The sequence below is a fragment of the Hipposideros armiger genome, unplaced genomic scaffold (assembly GCF_001890085.2).
Source record: "Hipposideros armiger isolate ML-2016 unplaced genomic scaffold, ASM189008v1 scaffold_32, whole genome shotgun sequence".
Taxonomy (NCBI): Eukaryota; Metazoa; Chordata; class Mammalia; order Chiroptera; family Hipposideridae; genus Hipposideros; species Hipposideros armiger.
In genome coordinates, this window is record NW_017731382.1 from 1,160,678 (window position 1) to 1,177,352 (window position 16,675).

The window sequence follows — 16,675 nt, forward strand, 5'->3', positions numbered from 1 at the left end:
CCATCACTGAGGTGGCTGCATCCAGTTTCACCTCAGCTCACGTAAAGTAAATGGCCTTTGTGTCTCCGCGAGCTGTGGTGTTGCCAGCATCAAATTTGGCATCGAGAAAGGCCAACTGCGGAGCCCATCAACCTGCTCAACATGCTTTACAAAGAAATGCATCTTTGCGGTTGGGGAGGAGGCCCCGAATGTGTGCGCTGAGCTGGAGTCCCCCAGCCCCTGGCGCCTAAAGCCCTGGGCCTGGCCCGGCTCAGCCTCCCTCCCCACGCGGCCACCAGGGGGCACCCGCTGCCCGCACGACTGCCCGACTTGACTGCAGGCAGACACCCCAGCCAGGACAGACCTGGAGCCATGGGAATAGGGTCCTCGGGGGGCCGGTGAGAACAGGCACAGGGTCTCCTTGGCTTTGAATCTGAGGGGACAGAACCAGCTGCCCAACCCAGGCCTCCCCAGTGAGCCTCCACCACCTCCGGCCCTGAGATGAGACCAAGGTGAGCGCCCAGAGCCCAGGCACAGCAAGGGACACGCCCACCCTCCTGAGGGACACGCCCACACTCCTGAGGGACACGCCCACACTCCTGAGGGACACGCCCACCCCCCTGAGGCAGGCCGGCCCCCAGAGGCGGGTGCCCCCTCAGGCCAGGACGGCCCTTCAGATGCCCCGGGCTCCTCTGCGGCACGGCACTGCGCTGGTCCAGCCCATGTCCCCTCAGCCCCTGTGTACGGAGATCAGCGCTGCGGAGCCAGGCCGCACAGATGCTTGTCACCAAGCCCTCCGGCAGGGCGGAAGGGAGCGAGGGGACTCAAGGAGCCCACCTGCGCTGGATCTTGGACGTGGAGCTATGGGGGAGCCCCTTGCTGGTTTGCTCTTGGTGGTCCCTGCATGGGCACCCCTCTTCTAGAAAGCTCCTGTCTATCTGTCATCCGTCAGGCAGTCAGCACGCTTCCTGGGCAGCTCCAGGGTAGGCAGCAAGGGAGACGGAATGGGGCCTGCCCTTGGTGGTCAGCTGTCTGCTTGAGAAATGTGAGAGGCTCTTGGCCAGACAGAGAGGCCAGGGCTGGAGAGGGAGCTACAGGGGCCGTGCAGGCAAGGAGCACTTCTTGGAGGAGGTGGCACCTGGCACAGAGGGCCCCACCAGCTTCCCTGGGGCACTGACACGCCTCCCTACACTCCCTGCAGGGGCCGTAGAAGATTCTGGACGAAGGGAGGTGGGAGGGGTTGTCCCATCACCCTCACTCAACCTTGACCACGGTCAGGCCACCCCAGGGGCCTGAAGACATGCTCACCCGTGTCGGCCCACTCCACACGCCCACCAGGGACCTGTGTGGCTACCCCGCACACCCCCAGGCCACTCTGGGTGCGGCTTATCGCTGAGCCCTGGTGGCTGGGCAGGGACCCTCCTGCCTTCACACTGGACCTGTCGGGTGGGCTCGGCCTTCTCGGCAGAGGCTGTGCGTTGTGGAGCATTAATACTGGGCACTTGGAGCGATGTTTTCCGGGAAGTTCCACAGCTATATATAGCCTGGTGGTTTTTACACCAGCCGAGTGTCCCTGAGGTCTCTAGAGGAGGGCCAGGCCCCGCCCTGACCCCTTATCCACGCCCGAAGGCCAGGGCCAGGCGCCAGGAGCAGCGCCCACACACCAGAGACCTGGTGTGGCCTCAGTTTTCCTATCTGTAAGGTGAAAACCCCGCTTCAGATGAAACCCCATTATGAATCCCACTTGTAGGTAAGGAAACTGGGCACAGAGACCCCCAGTGGCTGGCCTGAGGCCAAGGGGAGGGCGTGTGACGCGAGCTGGTCACTGAGGCTTCCGAGCCCATGTTCTTCTGTCCCCTTAGCCCCCAGGAGCATGGTGGGGGCCCGGAGTGTGACCCCCGCCCTGGCAGGAGCAGAGAGAGCCTGCTTCCTCCAGGAGAAGCACCAAGGGCTGGTCGCCTGTGTCCCTGCGCTGGGCATCCACACCAACCCTATAAAACGGGGGACCCCGGGATCCTGGAACCACGTCAATTCTCCACGCTTCACGGCTCCCCGCCCTGGGATTCAGTTTCCCCAGCAGCAGCAGTGAGCAGAATGGGTGGATCCAAGCGATGATCCCAGAGAGCCCAGGACGCCGCCCTGTGGGGAGAGAGCCCTGCTTGGCTCCGGCTGCAGGGAGAGGGGGTGCAGCTGGGGCAAGGACTGCAGGAAGCAGAGTGAGGGCGCTGAGCCCGTCACCCCAAATTTATGGCTGGGCGACTGAGTCACTGCCCGTTACAGGCTGTGCCATGCACCACTTCCCCAGGGCACCCCCAACTGCCAGGGCAAGCCCTCCAACCCCCACCCCGTCCCAGTTGGGGTGCTGCCAAAGGTCAGGGCGGCTGTGTTGGGAGGCACCCTCTCTCACCCACAGGCCCAGGCTCAAAGTCCAGTGCCGTCTGCTCGCTGGGCCACAGCATCTGCCCCAGATGCACTCGGCAGGGCCAGGAGGGCTGGGAGCCTGTTGCTGATGCCGGGCAGAGCCCCAGGCTCAGGGGCCAGAGGGGCCCAAGACAGCCCCAGTGGCCAGGCCGCCTTGGGCTTCCTCACCCACCCAATGGGCCAAAAGTTGACACAGAGCCTTGGGGAGCGGGTGGAGGAAGCACCCCTGAGTAAGGCAGCTTCGGACCTGGCAGCACTTACTAACCCAACTCTGCTCAGAGCCACCCCAGCAAGCCCTCGCCTGGGAGTTCATCAAGGTTCCCAGTTTGTGCCCATCGGCCGCTCAACAGCAATGTGTGTGGGCCGAGCAGTACACCTGGACACACCTGAGCGTCCCTCCGCCTCCAGGGCCTGGCCGACCCCCCATTACACCACGCCCCACCACAAACACCCTGCAGTTGTTGAAAAGACATGCTCTGGTGGGAGGGATCTACCCGCATCGTTCTGGAAAGAACTAAACCAGGGGTAGGGGAAGCTCAGGTTCAATCTCAGGTCAGGTGAGCATCCTTTTCACAGATGACGTCTGTGTTCTTGTGTGAGGGGCAGGTGTCAGGAGGGAGGGCAGGTGGGGTTCCCAGGGCCTGTGGGGAGGGGCAGGGGAGATCATTGGGTTTTGTTCAGAAACGCTGTGTTGTCTAAACCATTGCTTGAACATGACTTACGATTGTGAAGAAAGGCCGAAAGGAAATCGTATGGAGGGCCGCGCCTCGACCAAAAACACATAAAAGAACTCCTTCTTCCTGCCTTGGCTCCCATGTCTTCCAAATACAACCCCAGCCCCTCCGCCTGGCGCACCTGACCCTCAGGTGCCTTCCCACCATCAGCCACCCCACTTCCAACTGCTCACTTGCAGCAGTCACACTCCACGTGCCTTAGGACCCTCCATACCACCCCACTCTGCTCCCTCTGTCCTGAAAGTCCTTCCCTCTCACCTCATTCAGCAAACTCCTACTCATCTCTCAAAGCCCGGCCCAAGTGCCCTCTCCTCTGTGAGGCCAACGGAGGCTCCTGGCTGGGGTCACACTGACCTGGGGGCCTCCCGGCTCGTCCCTGCTGAGCCCTGAAATGGGGCAGCTGGACCTCCTGGCAAAGGTGTTTCCAGGACCAACAGAGGGGTGAACCCCATCAGGCTCCCAGTGTTTGATGATGATGACAATGAAGAATGTGACAGCCAAGGGCCAGGCCAGGCTGAGCTCATGCTGTGCCCCCCCCATGGGGTTGGGCCCATCACCCATACTCCCTAGGTGAGAAGACCGAGGCTCACAGGAGCCCGATTTGCCCGAGACAAATGTAACGAAGGACGTGATGAACTTCGCTCCAGGTGGCCCTGTTTCAGACTGTAAACACACACACGCTCAGAAACCGGTGGGCTGGGGTCCCAAACACACTTCCTAATGACCCCCAGGGTCTCCTGTTCAACTGGTGAGTGGCCAGAGGGTCGTGCAGCTCAGGGACACAGCAAGGAAGTGGATGGTCTAAGGAGGCCGGTGTCTGATGGCGCAGGGCCGTGCAGACAAAGGGTCGCTTCTTCCAAGGCTGCAGCTTCAGCCCACAGTGCTCACCTCTCAGAAGGGAGGGCCAGGCCGTGCTAACCCTGGGACATACCTGGGGAGGAGCAGGGGACAGAACTCAGGGCTAGGGGTCAGGAGGCTGGAGACAGCTATACTTCCTTGCGCAAGCCTGAGCCAATTCATCTCCTGTCCGGACTCAGTTTCCCTATCTGTAACATGAGGGGCTGTACCAGCTTGTCCTTCTGTGGATCCAGACAGGCTGACCAACCCCTTCTCAGAAGCAAAATACCATGGAAAATGGGGTTCCACAGGCACCGGGGTTGTCTCCAGCTGTGGGGAGCTGGGAGCTGGGGGACCAGTGCAGACAGGACCCATGCCCCCAGATAAGATGTCCCTCCCCAGAGGAGCCTCCTCGCCTCCTGTGTCCCCAAGTTGAGTTGAGAGAGGCGACAGAAGGAAGAGGGGTTTTTTTCCCACCCCCTATCTCCTTCCACTTCCACTCCCAACTGCCCGCAGGGGCCAGGATTGGGGCAAGGAGGGAGGTCCAGCCAAGGCCAGAGGATTACTCCGCTAGATAAGCCCCTGAAAAGGCTCTGGCCGGAGCAGGCACGGTTATCAGACCCGGGCAAAACCAACAGAGGAAAAATGCCACAGCAGGGCTGGGCAAACCCCCGCCCCGCCCCTCCACTCCGTGCAGCCCTCGGCAGCGCCTTTGCTGCTCCTTGTCCCAGCAAGGGGACTAGCCCTGACTTCACAGGCTTATCTCCACGTAAAATATTCTCCTCCTTGAATCAACGGAGCAAATGCTGCCAGCTGTCGGCTGCATGACTTATCAGCCCCATGAGCGGGAAAGGTGTGCACAGCCTTTGGGGAGAGATCAGGAGTTCAAAGAGGCTAGTTATGGACAAACTCGGGAGGCCCAGCACATCTGTCCACCTGCAGCCTGTGAACAGGCCCCGCCCTTCCCAGGAGAGGTACCTGAGGCAGGGGAAACCCAAGCTCCTCCCACCCTCCCGTTCTGAGACGTGACCTCCTCGGCCAGGAAAGGTCTTTGCGAGCATGACTTCGTCTGTGAAGAAAGGCCAAAAGGAAATGCAATGGAGCGCCGTGCCTTGACAAAAACATTTTGAAAGAACTGATTCTTGCTGCCTTGGCTCCGCACTCCCTAAGCTGTAAGCAAGCACCTCTTCCCTAACAGACTCACAGAGAAAACACAGAGAAAAGCAAGACATTGCCACTCCCGACAGCAGGGAGCAGGGCAGAGGGTGTGACAGACACGCAAGTGACAAATGCTTAACAAAAGTGTTGTACGAGTCATATTGCTTAGTCCAGCATCACATAACGAGTGTTTTGGGGTGGGGGTGGGGGGGCAGCCAGTTAGCTCAGTTGGTTACAGCGCAGGCTAACACCAAGGTTTCCGGTTCGATCCCCACATGGGCCACTGAACTGCGCCCTCCACAACTAGATTGAAAAAACTACTTGATTTGGAGCTGATGGGTCCTGGAAAAACACACTGTTCCCCAATTAAAAAAAAATAGTTAATGAAAAAAAAAGTCTTTGGGGAACATGAGTCCTGTGAAATGCCTCTCCAAGGGGGATTACTTGGTCAATAAGATTGGGAAATGCTGTTTGCTAGCTCTCTCCCAGCCCCATCAAGCTGCTCGTTAGCACATGACAGAGGAGGGTAGCAAGTCCTCCCAAAAGTCACCTTTTTGGGCCTGTTTCACTTGTTTCCGCTTTGCTGTTAACCCCAGCCTCCTTGTCAATGCCTATCAAGTCCCACAGGCTTGCTTCTGGAAACCTGCTTCGCATCTTCCATTCACCCAAACCTGTAACCAGCTGAGAGAGGTGGCCTGCAGGTCCGTCCCCAGGGAGAAGGAGCTAATGTAGCCCCTCACGTCTGTCCGAGAGCTCTCCAGGTCACCCCAAACCTTTCAACTTCAGGATTGCCTCTTGATGTTGGAGCTGTCGGGAGCCCTGCCTGCCAAGAGAGGGCCACACGTTTAGCACATACTGCTTGAGAAACTGCGTAACGACCTGAAGTTACAGCCAATCTGGCTACTGTCGCAGGGATGTGAATATCATGTGTCCCGTCCGCATCACAGGCACAGGACACGTGGGCACAAAGCGGGAGCCGGGTGCAGGTGGGCGGCGGTGAGTCAGCCCTGGCAGGCTTCCGAAGGCCCCCTCAACGCAGGCACTCGCCCCTCTTACGGATGAAGAAACGAAGGCTCAGGGAGGCTCCGGGTCCTGCTCAAATCAATCAGCAAGTCAGTGACGAGTATCCAGGTCAAGTGACCTCCCTGTGGGAGGTCTGCTCTTTCAATGAAACGATATCCTTACCAGGGGTCACAGGAAGGGACTGTGCGGAGAACTGACAAGGCAGCAGGGAGACGCGTGGTCTGTGGCAGCGGGAGTGCCCTGCCTAGTCTAGAGGAGCCTGTGCCTGCGGAAATGGGCCCCGTGTCGCCATAGCTGGCTGTGATTTCTTTTTTTTTTTTTCAAGAGAAAAGAAATCTGGATTTTCATATATAAATGGGTCCCATTTTTAATTCATGGCAGGGCAAGCGCCCACGCTGCGTGTGTGCAGGCTCTCCACATTCCCAGACAGGAAGGGGTGTCGACACGGGCAGGCTGTACAGCTGTGTCTGGAGGTGCCAGGGCTGCGTGGCTCCTCCTCAGCCTCTGTTAGAACCCCCACCCCTGGGACCTCTCCGTGTGGCCCCCATTCTGGCGGGGCGCCCGCATTACCTGTGTGTTTCTCCATGTCTGTGCACACTCGCTCAGGAGGGCGGGCCCCGTCTGCTTGCTCTGCACTGTATCCCCAGGCCTAGCGTGGTAAGCTTGGTGAGGGAGTCGGGAGGGAACGTGTGTGCCTCCTTGGCCATGCCCAGCGCCAGCAGCTCCGACCACAGACGTCAGCCCCCAGGAATGAGTCTGGATGTGTGCCAGCCACCCCTCTGAGCACTTCGCCCCAGGCTGGCCGGAGTGGGCCACCAGGTACAGACACCCCCAGGCTCAGGCCAGATGCGGTGCTGCCCTCCCCCGAGGGAGCTTTTTTCTGCAGCCCCAGAGGGAAGCGGAGGGGAGGGGAGCGGCCCCAGGTCTGCGGCTGCCTCTGGCGCCTCCCTGTCAGCGTGCTGGGCGGGTCCCCAGCCCACAAGATGCCAGCAGCCCCTTATCTTCTCTCCAAAGGAAGCGGCCGGGCCGGGGTCGGCCGGACGCCAGCCCACGTCTGCAGCAGGAGATGGAGGCGCTGTTTCCCTGCAGCAACCCTGGGAGAAACCTCCCATCTGCAGCGGTGCAGGCGGGCATGGGTGGGGCTGGCCATCCCTGGGCGGGAGGCATGGAGGCAGGCACAGCCTGGGACGGTTAGAGACCAGCTGGAGCCAGGCGGCCATCCTGGGGTCAGCCTGGAGGGTGTCCACCAACCTTCCAGCCCCACTCTCCTGACTAGGGGTTATCTGCTGGACACCTCCCTGCGAGCCCTGGGCAGTGTCAGACCCAGGAACTGGGTCTGGTCACATGGGGCAGGGGGCCTCCGTGCGGCACCAGCTGACCCATGAGGCCTCCCTCCAGCTTTGATGTCCAGGATAGCAGCGGTGGCGAGCTGTCTTCCCACCTTGGCCGTCCAGGGCTGGGGGCTTTTCAAACACCAACCTCACTTCCTAGCTCCCCGCCCAGCTGGCCAGTTTCTGAGGTTGGAGGGGGCATTTTGTCATTTCCTGACATTACCCCCACCGCAGGTCAGGAAAGCAACTCTCACAAAATGTCCCATCTGACAAAGGGGACACAGCCTGTGGTGACAGAGCGTCTCATGACTCCACATCCCAGGAGGAACCAGCCAGCCCCTCCACCCCACCCCCAGGAGCTGCCCTAGGAGGTCATCCACTGACCCAGCTCCCAGGAGGAGGTGGGTCTGACCTTCACCCTGAGACACAACTGCATGTCTTCCCAGGAATAACACCCAAGGTGTAGAGCCCGAGGGGGGGGGGGCTGGGCCTGACCCCTCCCAGGTGACACCCTGCTCCCAGCTGGAAACTGCCCTGCAGCAGCCCCAACCAAGGCCACACACAGGGAAGTGTCCTGCGGAGCCTGCAGGCAGCAGCTTCTCTCCCCAGAGGACCTGGGCCAGGGGGGGGGGCAGTTCCCTGCTGCCTGCAAAGTGCCTGGAGCCTGCATGAGCCCCCACCCTGCCCAGCAAGCCCCTGGACTGTCTGGGCATGGCCGAGGGGCTGCACGTGGCCCCAGCTTCTGGTCACTGGGGAGCGCAGAGCCTCCAGGGACCAGGAAGAAGGCTTCTGCTAATGCCAAACCCACCCACAGAGCATTAAGGCCTTGGAGACCCCAGAGCCTCGCCAGGCACCAGGCATGGGGCACCGCGTCAGAGAGCTCAAGCCAGCCCACGCAGGCCAACTGGAAGCCAGTGTCCCAGCCGGCTGCCCACCTAGGAGCGAGGGCTCCAGGCCACTCACCTCCTCCTGCTCTGGCACCGGCCGTGGCTGACAAAGGACCAGTGGACTGGAGCAGATAGTGTGGGACCAATTCTGCTGCTTCCAGCCAGGGACCAGTGGGCGGCCAGAGAGGAGGAGAGAAAGCCCCACCTCCGAGGCGTCTCTGCGGGTGAGCCAGGGTGTGTGCAGGTACGCGTGCACATCCGTGTCAGGTATACATGCGTGAGCTCGGCCCTTTGCACTCTCGCTCCTGGAGCCACGGACTGGAGAGAGCACGGCCCAGCCATGCACCCCCAGCCTGGGCCCCCGAATGACGAATGCCGGTGCTCAGTCACAGCCGCCAGGAGCCTGGGGAGCTCCTTTCCAGCCACTGTCCCAGGTCGTTGTTGGGGCCCCTTTCTGCTCAGATGGAGCGGCCGTGACTTGTCTCCTCAGGCTTGGGGAGGCGCGATGTGGCCGACTCCCAGGCACCTTGCACTCACTCCCCAAACGTGCTTCCTGTAACGATGCAGCACCTTCAACCAGACTCTAAAATGCGACTCGTTTCCATCGCATTTATATTTACCTGTGTAGTGCTGGTTCTTCGAGGAAAACATGGAAAACACAAAAAACTTAAAAGATGAAGATGAAAGGCAACCGTGGTCCCAGCCCTTTAATCATCCTTTTTCTACCCAGGCTTTCTGAGGCTTTCAGAACCCTTTACGCACCCCTGGATTCTCATCGAAGTCCTCTCCCGCCAGCAGGGGTGACGCTGACGCTTTGACACCCCCTGAAGTCTGTACATTGAGCAGACACAGTTGGAACGAGATAAACTTTGCTCTGGGCCAGGAAACCCCACTATCCTTCCCACAGAGGCGAGGGCAGGAAGCTGGCTCCTGGGCTGTCACTCCCTCGGACCCTGGCGGGAACAGCCCAGGGGTAAGCCTGGCACTCCCCCAATCCTTGTACCGCCCAGGAGACCTGGCGGCCCAGGATGGACTCCATCTTGAGATGTCGCGACCGGGCACCTCGCTGGGACCCTCCGGGGGAAGATAGTGGAGAAAGGAGGGGAGGGGACACAGAGAGGGAAGGAGAGAAAGAAAAAGGAAGACCAATTTTAAAGATGAGAGAGCACTACAGGGAGACAGAGGGGTGAGGACGTGCTGCACTGGCCCCTGTGCCTCCAAAGTGAACTTGCCCCAAAGCCCTGAGGAGGAGCCCTGGGTGCCTCCCCATGGAGGGCCCGGCTGGGGGCACACAGCCCAGCCCCCAGCACCTGGAGGTGAAAGTCACAGCTGCTTATGGGAACAGGAGTCAGCACCCAGCTGTCTGCATCCCCAGGTGGGTGTCATCTGGGAGCTCCAGGGGATGGGGCCATCCGGGAGTCCCCAGGCCCTTCTGTGCTCAAGGCCTCAACACCTGCTCCACTCTGGTAGAAGGGGTTCCGGAAACTTCATTCAGACGGAGAGTGCAAACTGCAAACTAGCGAAACAGATCCTGTGCGCCCAACGTACGTTTCTCACTGGCGCGCCTCCTCCCCAACCCCAGTGTGATCTGAATTCCGCTCTCAGGCTGGCCTCAGAGGGGCATGGGGGGCTGCGAGCAGAACAGTCAGGCGGTGCTGGGTAATTTACAGGACACAGGCCTGACCCGAGTTGGCACCACCATCCCCACCCCTACCCATCCATCTCCTGGCCCCTGTGACGGACAGCAAGGCCTCTGCTGGTCCCACCCCACATGGGGAAGGACAGTCATTTACACCCTGCAGGCCCCAGGCAGGTCGGCCCAGCCCCCAGCCATTCTGGCCCCCAAGGGGCAACCAGTGCCTGAAGTCCGAGGGCTGGTTGTGCTGGGGCCACGGGCTTCTTCGGTGTCCAGTGGAACAGGCTGCCCGTTAAACGTGATAAACGTGAACGCATTCTTAGTGCCAGTGTGTCCCGAAATCCATGTGAGGCACACAAAAAAGAAACGTTAATTGTGGCTTATCAGATATTCAAGTCTAACTGGGCACCTGTATTTTATTTGCAAATTCTGGCCACATTTCCCTGGTTTCCCATTTAGGGGCCTCCACACCAGCACCCACAATGCATCCTGTTACCTCTGCCTCACCATCCACCCAGCTCTGAGCTGTTGAGGGAGCGTAAGGAATCATTTTCTTTCCACCTTCTGAGTTCTTCTAGCTAGGGTAATAATCACATTCACAGAGGCAGATTAATAGAGAATTCACATAAGCATGGACATTCCAAAGACAGTGTGGCAAAATGGGGTATATATGTCATTTTGGACAAAGGAGAAAGGGGGGGAAGGGTTTGGGACTTCAAAGGGGAAGGAGGCAGCAAATGGGCAATTCACAGGTAGAGGAGGACGTGGCAGACAAGCTCCTGGCGGGACAGCTGAGGGGGGACAGCTGAGCGGGGCAGCCCGTCTAGGAGCAGACCTCTGCCGGGTCCTCGCTTTGTACCACTGTACCTCACACCTCTCAGGTGGCTGTGCTAAGGTCCCCTGCCTGAGCAGGCTTTTCTATCTGAACCTCTTTAACAAGGAAATGGGGAAGTGAAAGTCTCTTCCTGAGTTTGTGGGGCTTTAATTGTTTTCGGCTCATAAAAATAATTTGCATGCCAGGGGGGCACAGTCCGGGAAACTCACTCCTGGACTGAGCCATGGGGTTGACAGGGAGGCTGGATGGGATCCCCTCCCCGCCACAGATGGGGGTACCAAGAGTGGGTCAGGGGCCACAGCCTGGAGGTGGCCCCTCCCCAGCCCCCAAGTGGGAGGCTGGTTGCTCCCCAAGGAGAGGGCAGAAGGAGCCCTCGGGCTGTGCACCCCTCTTGGCTGTGTGGCCGGGCAGTGGGCTCTGGGAAGGAGCTTCTCTCTGCCTCACCCTCTCTACGCCACAGCCATATGCACACAGCCCCCTCCCCTGGAGGAAGTCTGGCATCAGACCCCCCCATCACCCTCTTGCTGGGTCGCGGGGAGGATGGAATGGGGTGATATGTGGAGAGCTCAGCCCCAGGAGTGGCACCCAGGAATGCTGGGCAGATGGCCCGGGAGCCCACCTTGATGGGGTCTGACCAGGCAGGTCAGGCAGGAGCAGCAGGGACGCTGGGAGGGCGGTGGCCCCTGCCCTCCCCTTAGCAGGTCCTTCCACCCAGCTGGCTGGCTGCAGGAAGGGGGCTGCCCAGGCCTTTGTCGTCGTCACTCAGAGCTTTCGGGCCCAGGTCCAGCAACGCAGAGCAGCTACTGGATGGCAACTCAGTGGGAAATGGAGACAATCGGCTTTGTCACCCAAGAGTGGGTCCGTCTGGCCTGCCGGGTGGGAGATGAACAGCCACGTGGAGTTTTCCAAGCCCCACCAGCTGACATCACTTTGGAAAGGAGAAGGGCAAGTGGTTTCTATTTTATCTCCTGGGGTTTCCTGAAAAGGCTTTCTGCCCAGAAGATGGAAACACACAAGCACGTGTGTGCTTATGTGGGTGTGTGCATGTGTCTGTGTGTGCAATCCCCGTGGGTATGTCCAGATGTGCCAGTGTGTGCAAACACATTTATGTTTGGGAGCTTGTTAAGGGTATCACCACCCAACACCCTGGGGCAGGAACTCCCCGCCACCAGGCCTTGAGCACACTGGGCTCTAGATTTGGGGAGCAGGCCCTCTCCCCAGGAACACAGCCCATGCACTGACTCTTACAATTGTCCCGAGAACCCTGACCCTCCAGCAGGCCTCAGCGCTCTGTACGCGGAACAGTGGAGTTGTGGCCAGAGCTGAAGGGCAAGGGGACACCACATGGACCGAACCCGGCTCTCCTCCCATCCTTGTGGCTCTAATGAGGCCACTCAGTCGCCACTCTGAGCCGCTGAGCAGGAGGTTTGAGCAGCAGCTCCCCCAAAGCAGGTGCAACTGAGCCCCAGGCAGCCCCTGAGGACGTGGTGCTGTGGCTCCTGCAGTCCACACGGGACCTTGTGTGCATGCAGGGGCAGAGGGTTCACATGGCCTGGCACCCAGGAAGCCCCATCTACAGCCCAGCAATGGAGCGTGCCGGCTTCCTGGCCACACACACACAGCTCATCTCCTCATTGGGATGCCCTGCGGCGTTCTGTTGGGAGGACTGAGTGGAGGACTGCGCTTACGACCAGGCAGAGTTGCAGGCTATTTTTTAACAAACAGGATCTCCGAGACCCACTCTCCTTGACTGCTTCTCACTTCTGAGCGGGTAGTTTCAGTGTGCCACGGATTTCCAGTGCGGATGATGGTGCGGAGGGAAGGAATCAACAAGAATCCTGTTCTTGAGCTGCTTGGGGCAGAACCCGCGTCCAGGAAAGGAGAGAGCAGCCGCCTGCGTGTGGGGAAGCCCTCCAGCTGGGGAGCCACCAAGGCACCGCTTTTAAGTCAAACGCTGTAATTCCACAGGGTGACATGTGGTTTTCATTTTTATCTTCTCTGGCAAAATCAGGGACCTGCAGCCACAAGGGACCCAGGAACCACACAATTTCGTTCAAGGTCAGGTGGCGGCTGATCTATCAGGGCAGCCGGCCGTTGCCCAGGCCAGCGTTAGTGTCAAGCTGTTTTATTACCGGCGCACGGCCCAGCCTGGTTCCCAGGCATCGTGGTGAAGTGATTTACAGCTAGTAGACGTGAGGGGGCTGGCTTGTCCAGCCGTCCGTTCCTCTGTCCATCTCACGAACTCAGCCCTTGGGGGAGCCAGAGACCCCTGCCTCCCTCGCCTCCCCAGTGATGGGCCTGCGCCCTGTCCCTGCTCCAGCTCCCTCTCCCTTGTGGGCGCGCCTTTTGGGGGCAGCTTCTTGGCCTGGAAGCTGGTCATAAATATCCCATCACGTGATAGGACATTGGCTGCACACTCCCGCCGACAGGGAGATGAGCCCACTTGGATGGAGCGTGTTATGTCTCCCCCAAAACAAACTTGCCTTGAGCCCCTCCCCAGAGGACCCCTCTCTAAGTGGGTTGTCTGGTGACCTGGCCAGCGAGTGCCTGCCAGCTGTAATGCTACGGGACGTCAGGAAGGGGCTTTGAAAGCAGATTGGGTTACATAAATGATACGGCGCCCGTGAACTCTGTGTTCATTTCCTGCTCCCCTTTTCTCAGCAGCCAACTCGAGGCCCCGGCTGGGTCATCCACAGTGCAGGCTGTTTATAAGGCCTGGCGTCTCCTGTTCCTTAATCCTCCCAAAAACCAGTGTGCAAGGCAGGGACCATTGTCATCCCCACTTTACAGAGGAACAGAGGCACAGAGAGACAAGAAACTCACCCAAGGTCACACAGCCTTGAGATGGCCAAGTGGAGGCCTGAAGAAGGTCTGACTGCTTTGCGTTCACACTGTGACCTGCTGTCCTCAAAGCTTTCCTCAGGGCTCAGTGTCTGCTGGAGAGGCACAACAGGACACACACGGCCATCTGACCATAAAACGTGACGAGGCACAAGGGAGAGGACACAGCAACTTCTCAGGGAAGGCCACCAACAGAAGGGGCCTTACGAGCTGGGCCTCGAGGGATGTGCAGGAGTTCAGCAAGTAGAGAGGAGGGCAGAGGGAGGGCCCTCGGAGCTAGGAGAAGCACAGGCCTACAGGATAGGCAGGTTTGCAGCGGACGGACGAGCAGGAACAGTGAGGTCCTGGTGGACTGGAGCACCCGGTTCCCTCCTGAGGGGCGCAGGGAACCTGGCAGGGGCAACTGCACAGAAGGGTGACTGAGTCCTTCAGCATCAGGTGACTTGTGAGGAGTCGGAGGGGGCTGGGCAAGGCCGGCGAGGGTGCGGGAGGCATCTGCTGAGATGCCTGTCTTTTTGGTTCAAGTAGGAGGAATCTGTGAAGGGGTCCAGATGCTGTCACAGACACCAGTGCCCCTCCCACCCTGTCACTGTGCCCAGGGGCTGGCAACGGTCCACAGGGTTTCCAGCCTAAGGGGGTGGGCAAACACCACAGCAGCCTCTGCTTCTACAGGCCGCAGGGTGGTGATCTCACATCCACCTGGGGCGGTAACCCATGAGATGGCACGACGGGCAGCCCAGCCCTGGACACCCAGCAGACTGCCCTCCCGGCAGAGTGGGGCCCAGCCTGGGAGGAGTCTTCCAAGTAAAGAGTAAATCTCCTTCCCTGAGACCAGGGACTGAGAGGCAGCTTCTGCCATGCCACCCCCACCTCCACACACTCTCCCGGGGAAAGTCTCAGCCTTTTAATTAGAAAAAGTATACAGGTCCCATTTAAAGGTTTGTTAACAGAAAAACTGATCAGAGACTGCATCCCTATGTCTATTTTTGCAATCTTTGTTTGTTTTAATTACCTGGTTTGATCACTAGCTGTGTGACCTTGGGCAGGTTAGCTAACCTCTCTGTGCTTTGCTTCCCCATTTGTAGTGGGAATAATAAGAACATCAAGATTGCTGTGAGAATTAAATGGAAACACCATGAGACAAGCCCAGCGCTCCACCTCCCCCATGCTGGTATTTGCTATTCAAGGACCTGGCTGGGTTTTATCCCAAGTGAAAAACACAAGCCTCTCCCGGCAGCCTACCCCCAGGATCCCGGGTTTGCGGCAGGTCTTTCCTTTCTCTCTGGAGCTTTTTTTTTGGGGGGAGGGGTTGTCTCAGCACCAGTAAGCTGAGTCTCCCCTTTTTGATGTCTCTGCACCCCTACGCTGGCTGGCGGGGCATTTTTCTGTTGCGTTTAAACTTTCTGAGTCACCGGTCTCTGAGGGCCACAGAGCAGAGCGAGGTTCAACCGGCCTCACTGTCCTGTGGGTCCTGGAGGCCACACCTTTGCGCCACGTAGGGCCCCTGGTACAGCAAGTTTCCAGGACCCTGAGTGGCACCAGGACCCCTCTCTGCCCTCGTGGGGCCCACTGTGAAAAAGAGAAAGACGGAGATCCACCAGCAAAATCGGGAGGGGGTGGGGCGAGGAAGAAGGGCCCCGCTCAGATCCCCAAAGACAGCGATGAGGGAGAGCAGGGACCACCGGAGTCAGACGGGCATCACAGACCCAGGGCCTGAGGGAGGAAGACGGTGGAGGGACAGCAGTGGGGGAGGCGGGAGAGAGGCTGGGAGCTGAGCATCAGGGGGGCACGAAAGCCCCCTACTCCCCCTCCCAGTGGCACCGCCAAGGCTTGGCAAGGGTCCAGAGCCCTCGGTGGACCCTATGGTGTCCCCGGCCCGAGGTGTATGGGGGCCCTGCCTGCCGCCTTCCGGGACGCTCCTCCCTGGCCCACCCGCGTCCCTGTCTGCTGTCCCCAGGAGAGCGCATGGAGAGGAACGGCCGGGCCCACTCCACCCCTTCCGCAGGCAGACAGCGCCCGGGAGTCTAGCCCACCCTGGGGGCGCCCCTGGCCCCAGTCTGCCGCCTCTGCACCCAGGACCGTGAGCGGAGAGCCCCGCTCTGCAAACTGAAAACACTCAAGGCCCCAAGCACGGGGCAAGGGTGGCCTGGTGAGTCCTGCCCGGCCCGGCAGTGCATCGGACCCGCTGGGCGCTGTCCCCGCGGAGAGCCTGGGGGCAGGCGGAGGGGGGCTCGGCTCGTCCACCCGCGAGGCGAGGGTGAGCAGGCGGTCGCTCTGCCCGCCTCCGTGGCCGGTGGTCTCCCACCCATCCCACGTTTCTGGAGCCTGGAGGAGACTCTCCGTGTCCCCGGAGGGCGGGTGAGTGAAAGGCCCACCTAGAGGTGGGGCGACAAGCCGGGCTGGGACCTCACGGAAGGGGTGAGGGGGTGCAGCCGGAGGGGTCTGCCAGCCCGGACGCTCCCCCCAGCTGGGAACGCTCCCCGAAGTTGCCCAGCTTGGTCAGAAATCGAGGAAACTGCGGGCCTGCCGCGGGACTTCGCGCATGCAGCGGCCTGAGTCCAGCGACACCGAGCCGGGGTTCCCCACGGAAGCCGGACCCCCGAAGTCCAAGGGCGCAATGAGGGGGTGCCACCATAGAGTGTCCGTGAGCGCGGTCCGTGGGGATCACGGACTCATTCACAAACGCGGAACCGACGCCAGGCCGGCCGGCCTCGGAGGAGCCGAGGGCTGGCGAGGAAGGAAGGGTGGGGGTCCGCGAATCCCCCGAACAAACTTAGAGACGTCTCCGCGCCCCGACTGCCTCGGGACCCCGCCGAGCGCCGGCCGACCTCGGTCGCCCGCGCTGCCGGGACTCAGCGCGGGGTGCCCGGGGGCGCCGTGCGCCCTCGCCGCCTTCCGCGCGGAGCCCCGCGGGCCTGGGTCACGTGGCAGCGGCCGCGGCCCCGGCTCCGACCCCGCGGGGAAGGAGGGGAGACGCCGGGAGGGAAGGGGCG

The 16,675-nt window shown here is 60.4% G+C and overlaps 1 protein-coding gene across 1 annotated transcript in view; it reads left to right on the forward strand.

The window, feature by feature from the left end:
* The first annotated feature begins 16,224 nt into the window (after nucleotides 1-16,224).
* The window catches only part of GATA5 (GATA binding protein 5), a 12,388-nt gene continuing 11,937 nt past the window's right edge, over nucleotides 16,225-16,675 (forward strand). Inside the window, exon 1 of the mRNA XM_019637154.1 lies at nucleotides 16,225-16,326. Coding sequence (XP_019492699.1) covers nucleotides 16,225-16,326 — 102 coding nt within the window. The remainder of the gene's footprint in view (nucleotides 16,327-16,675) is intronic.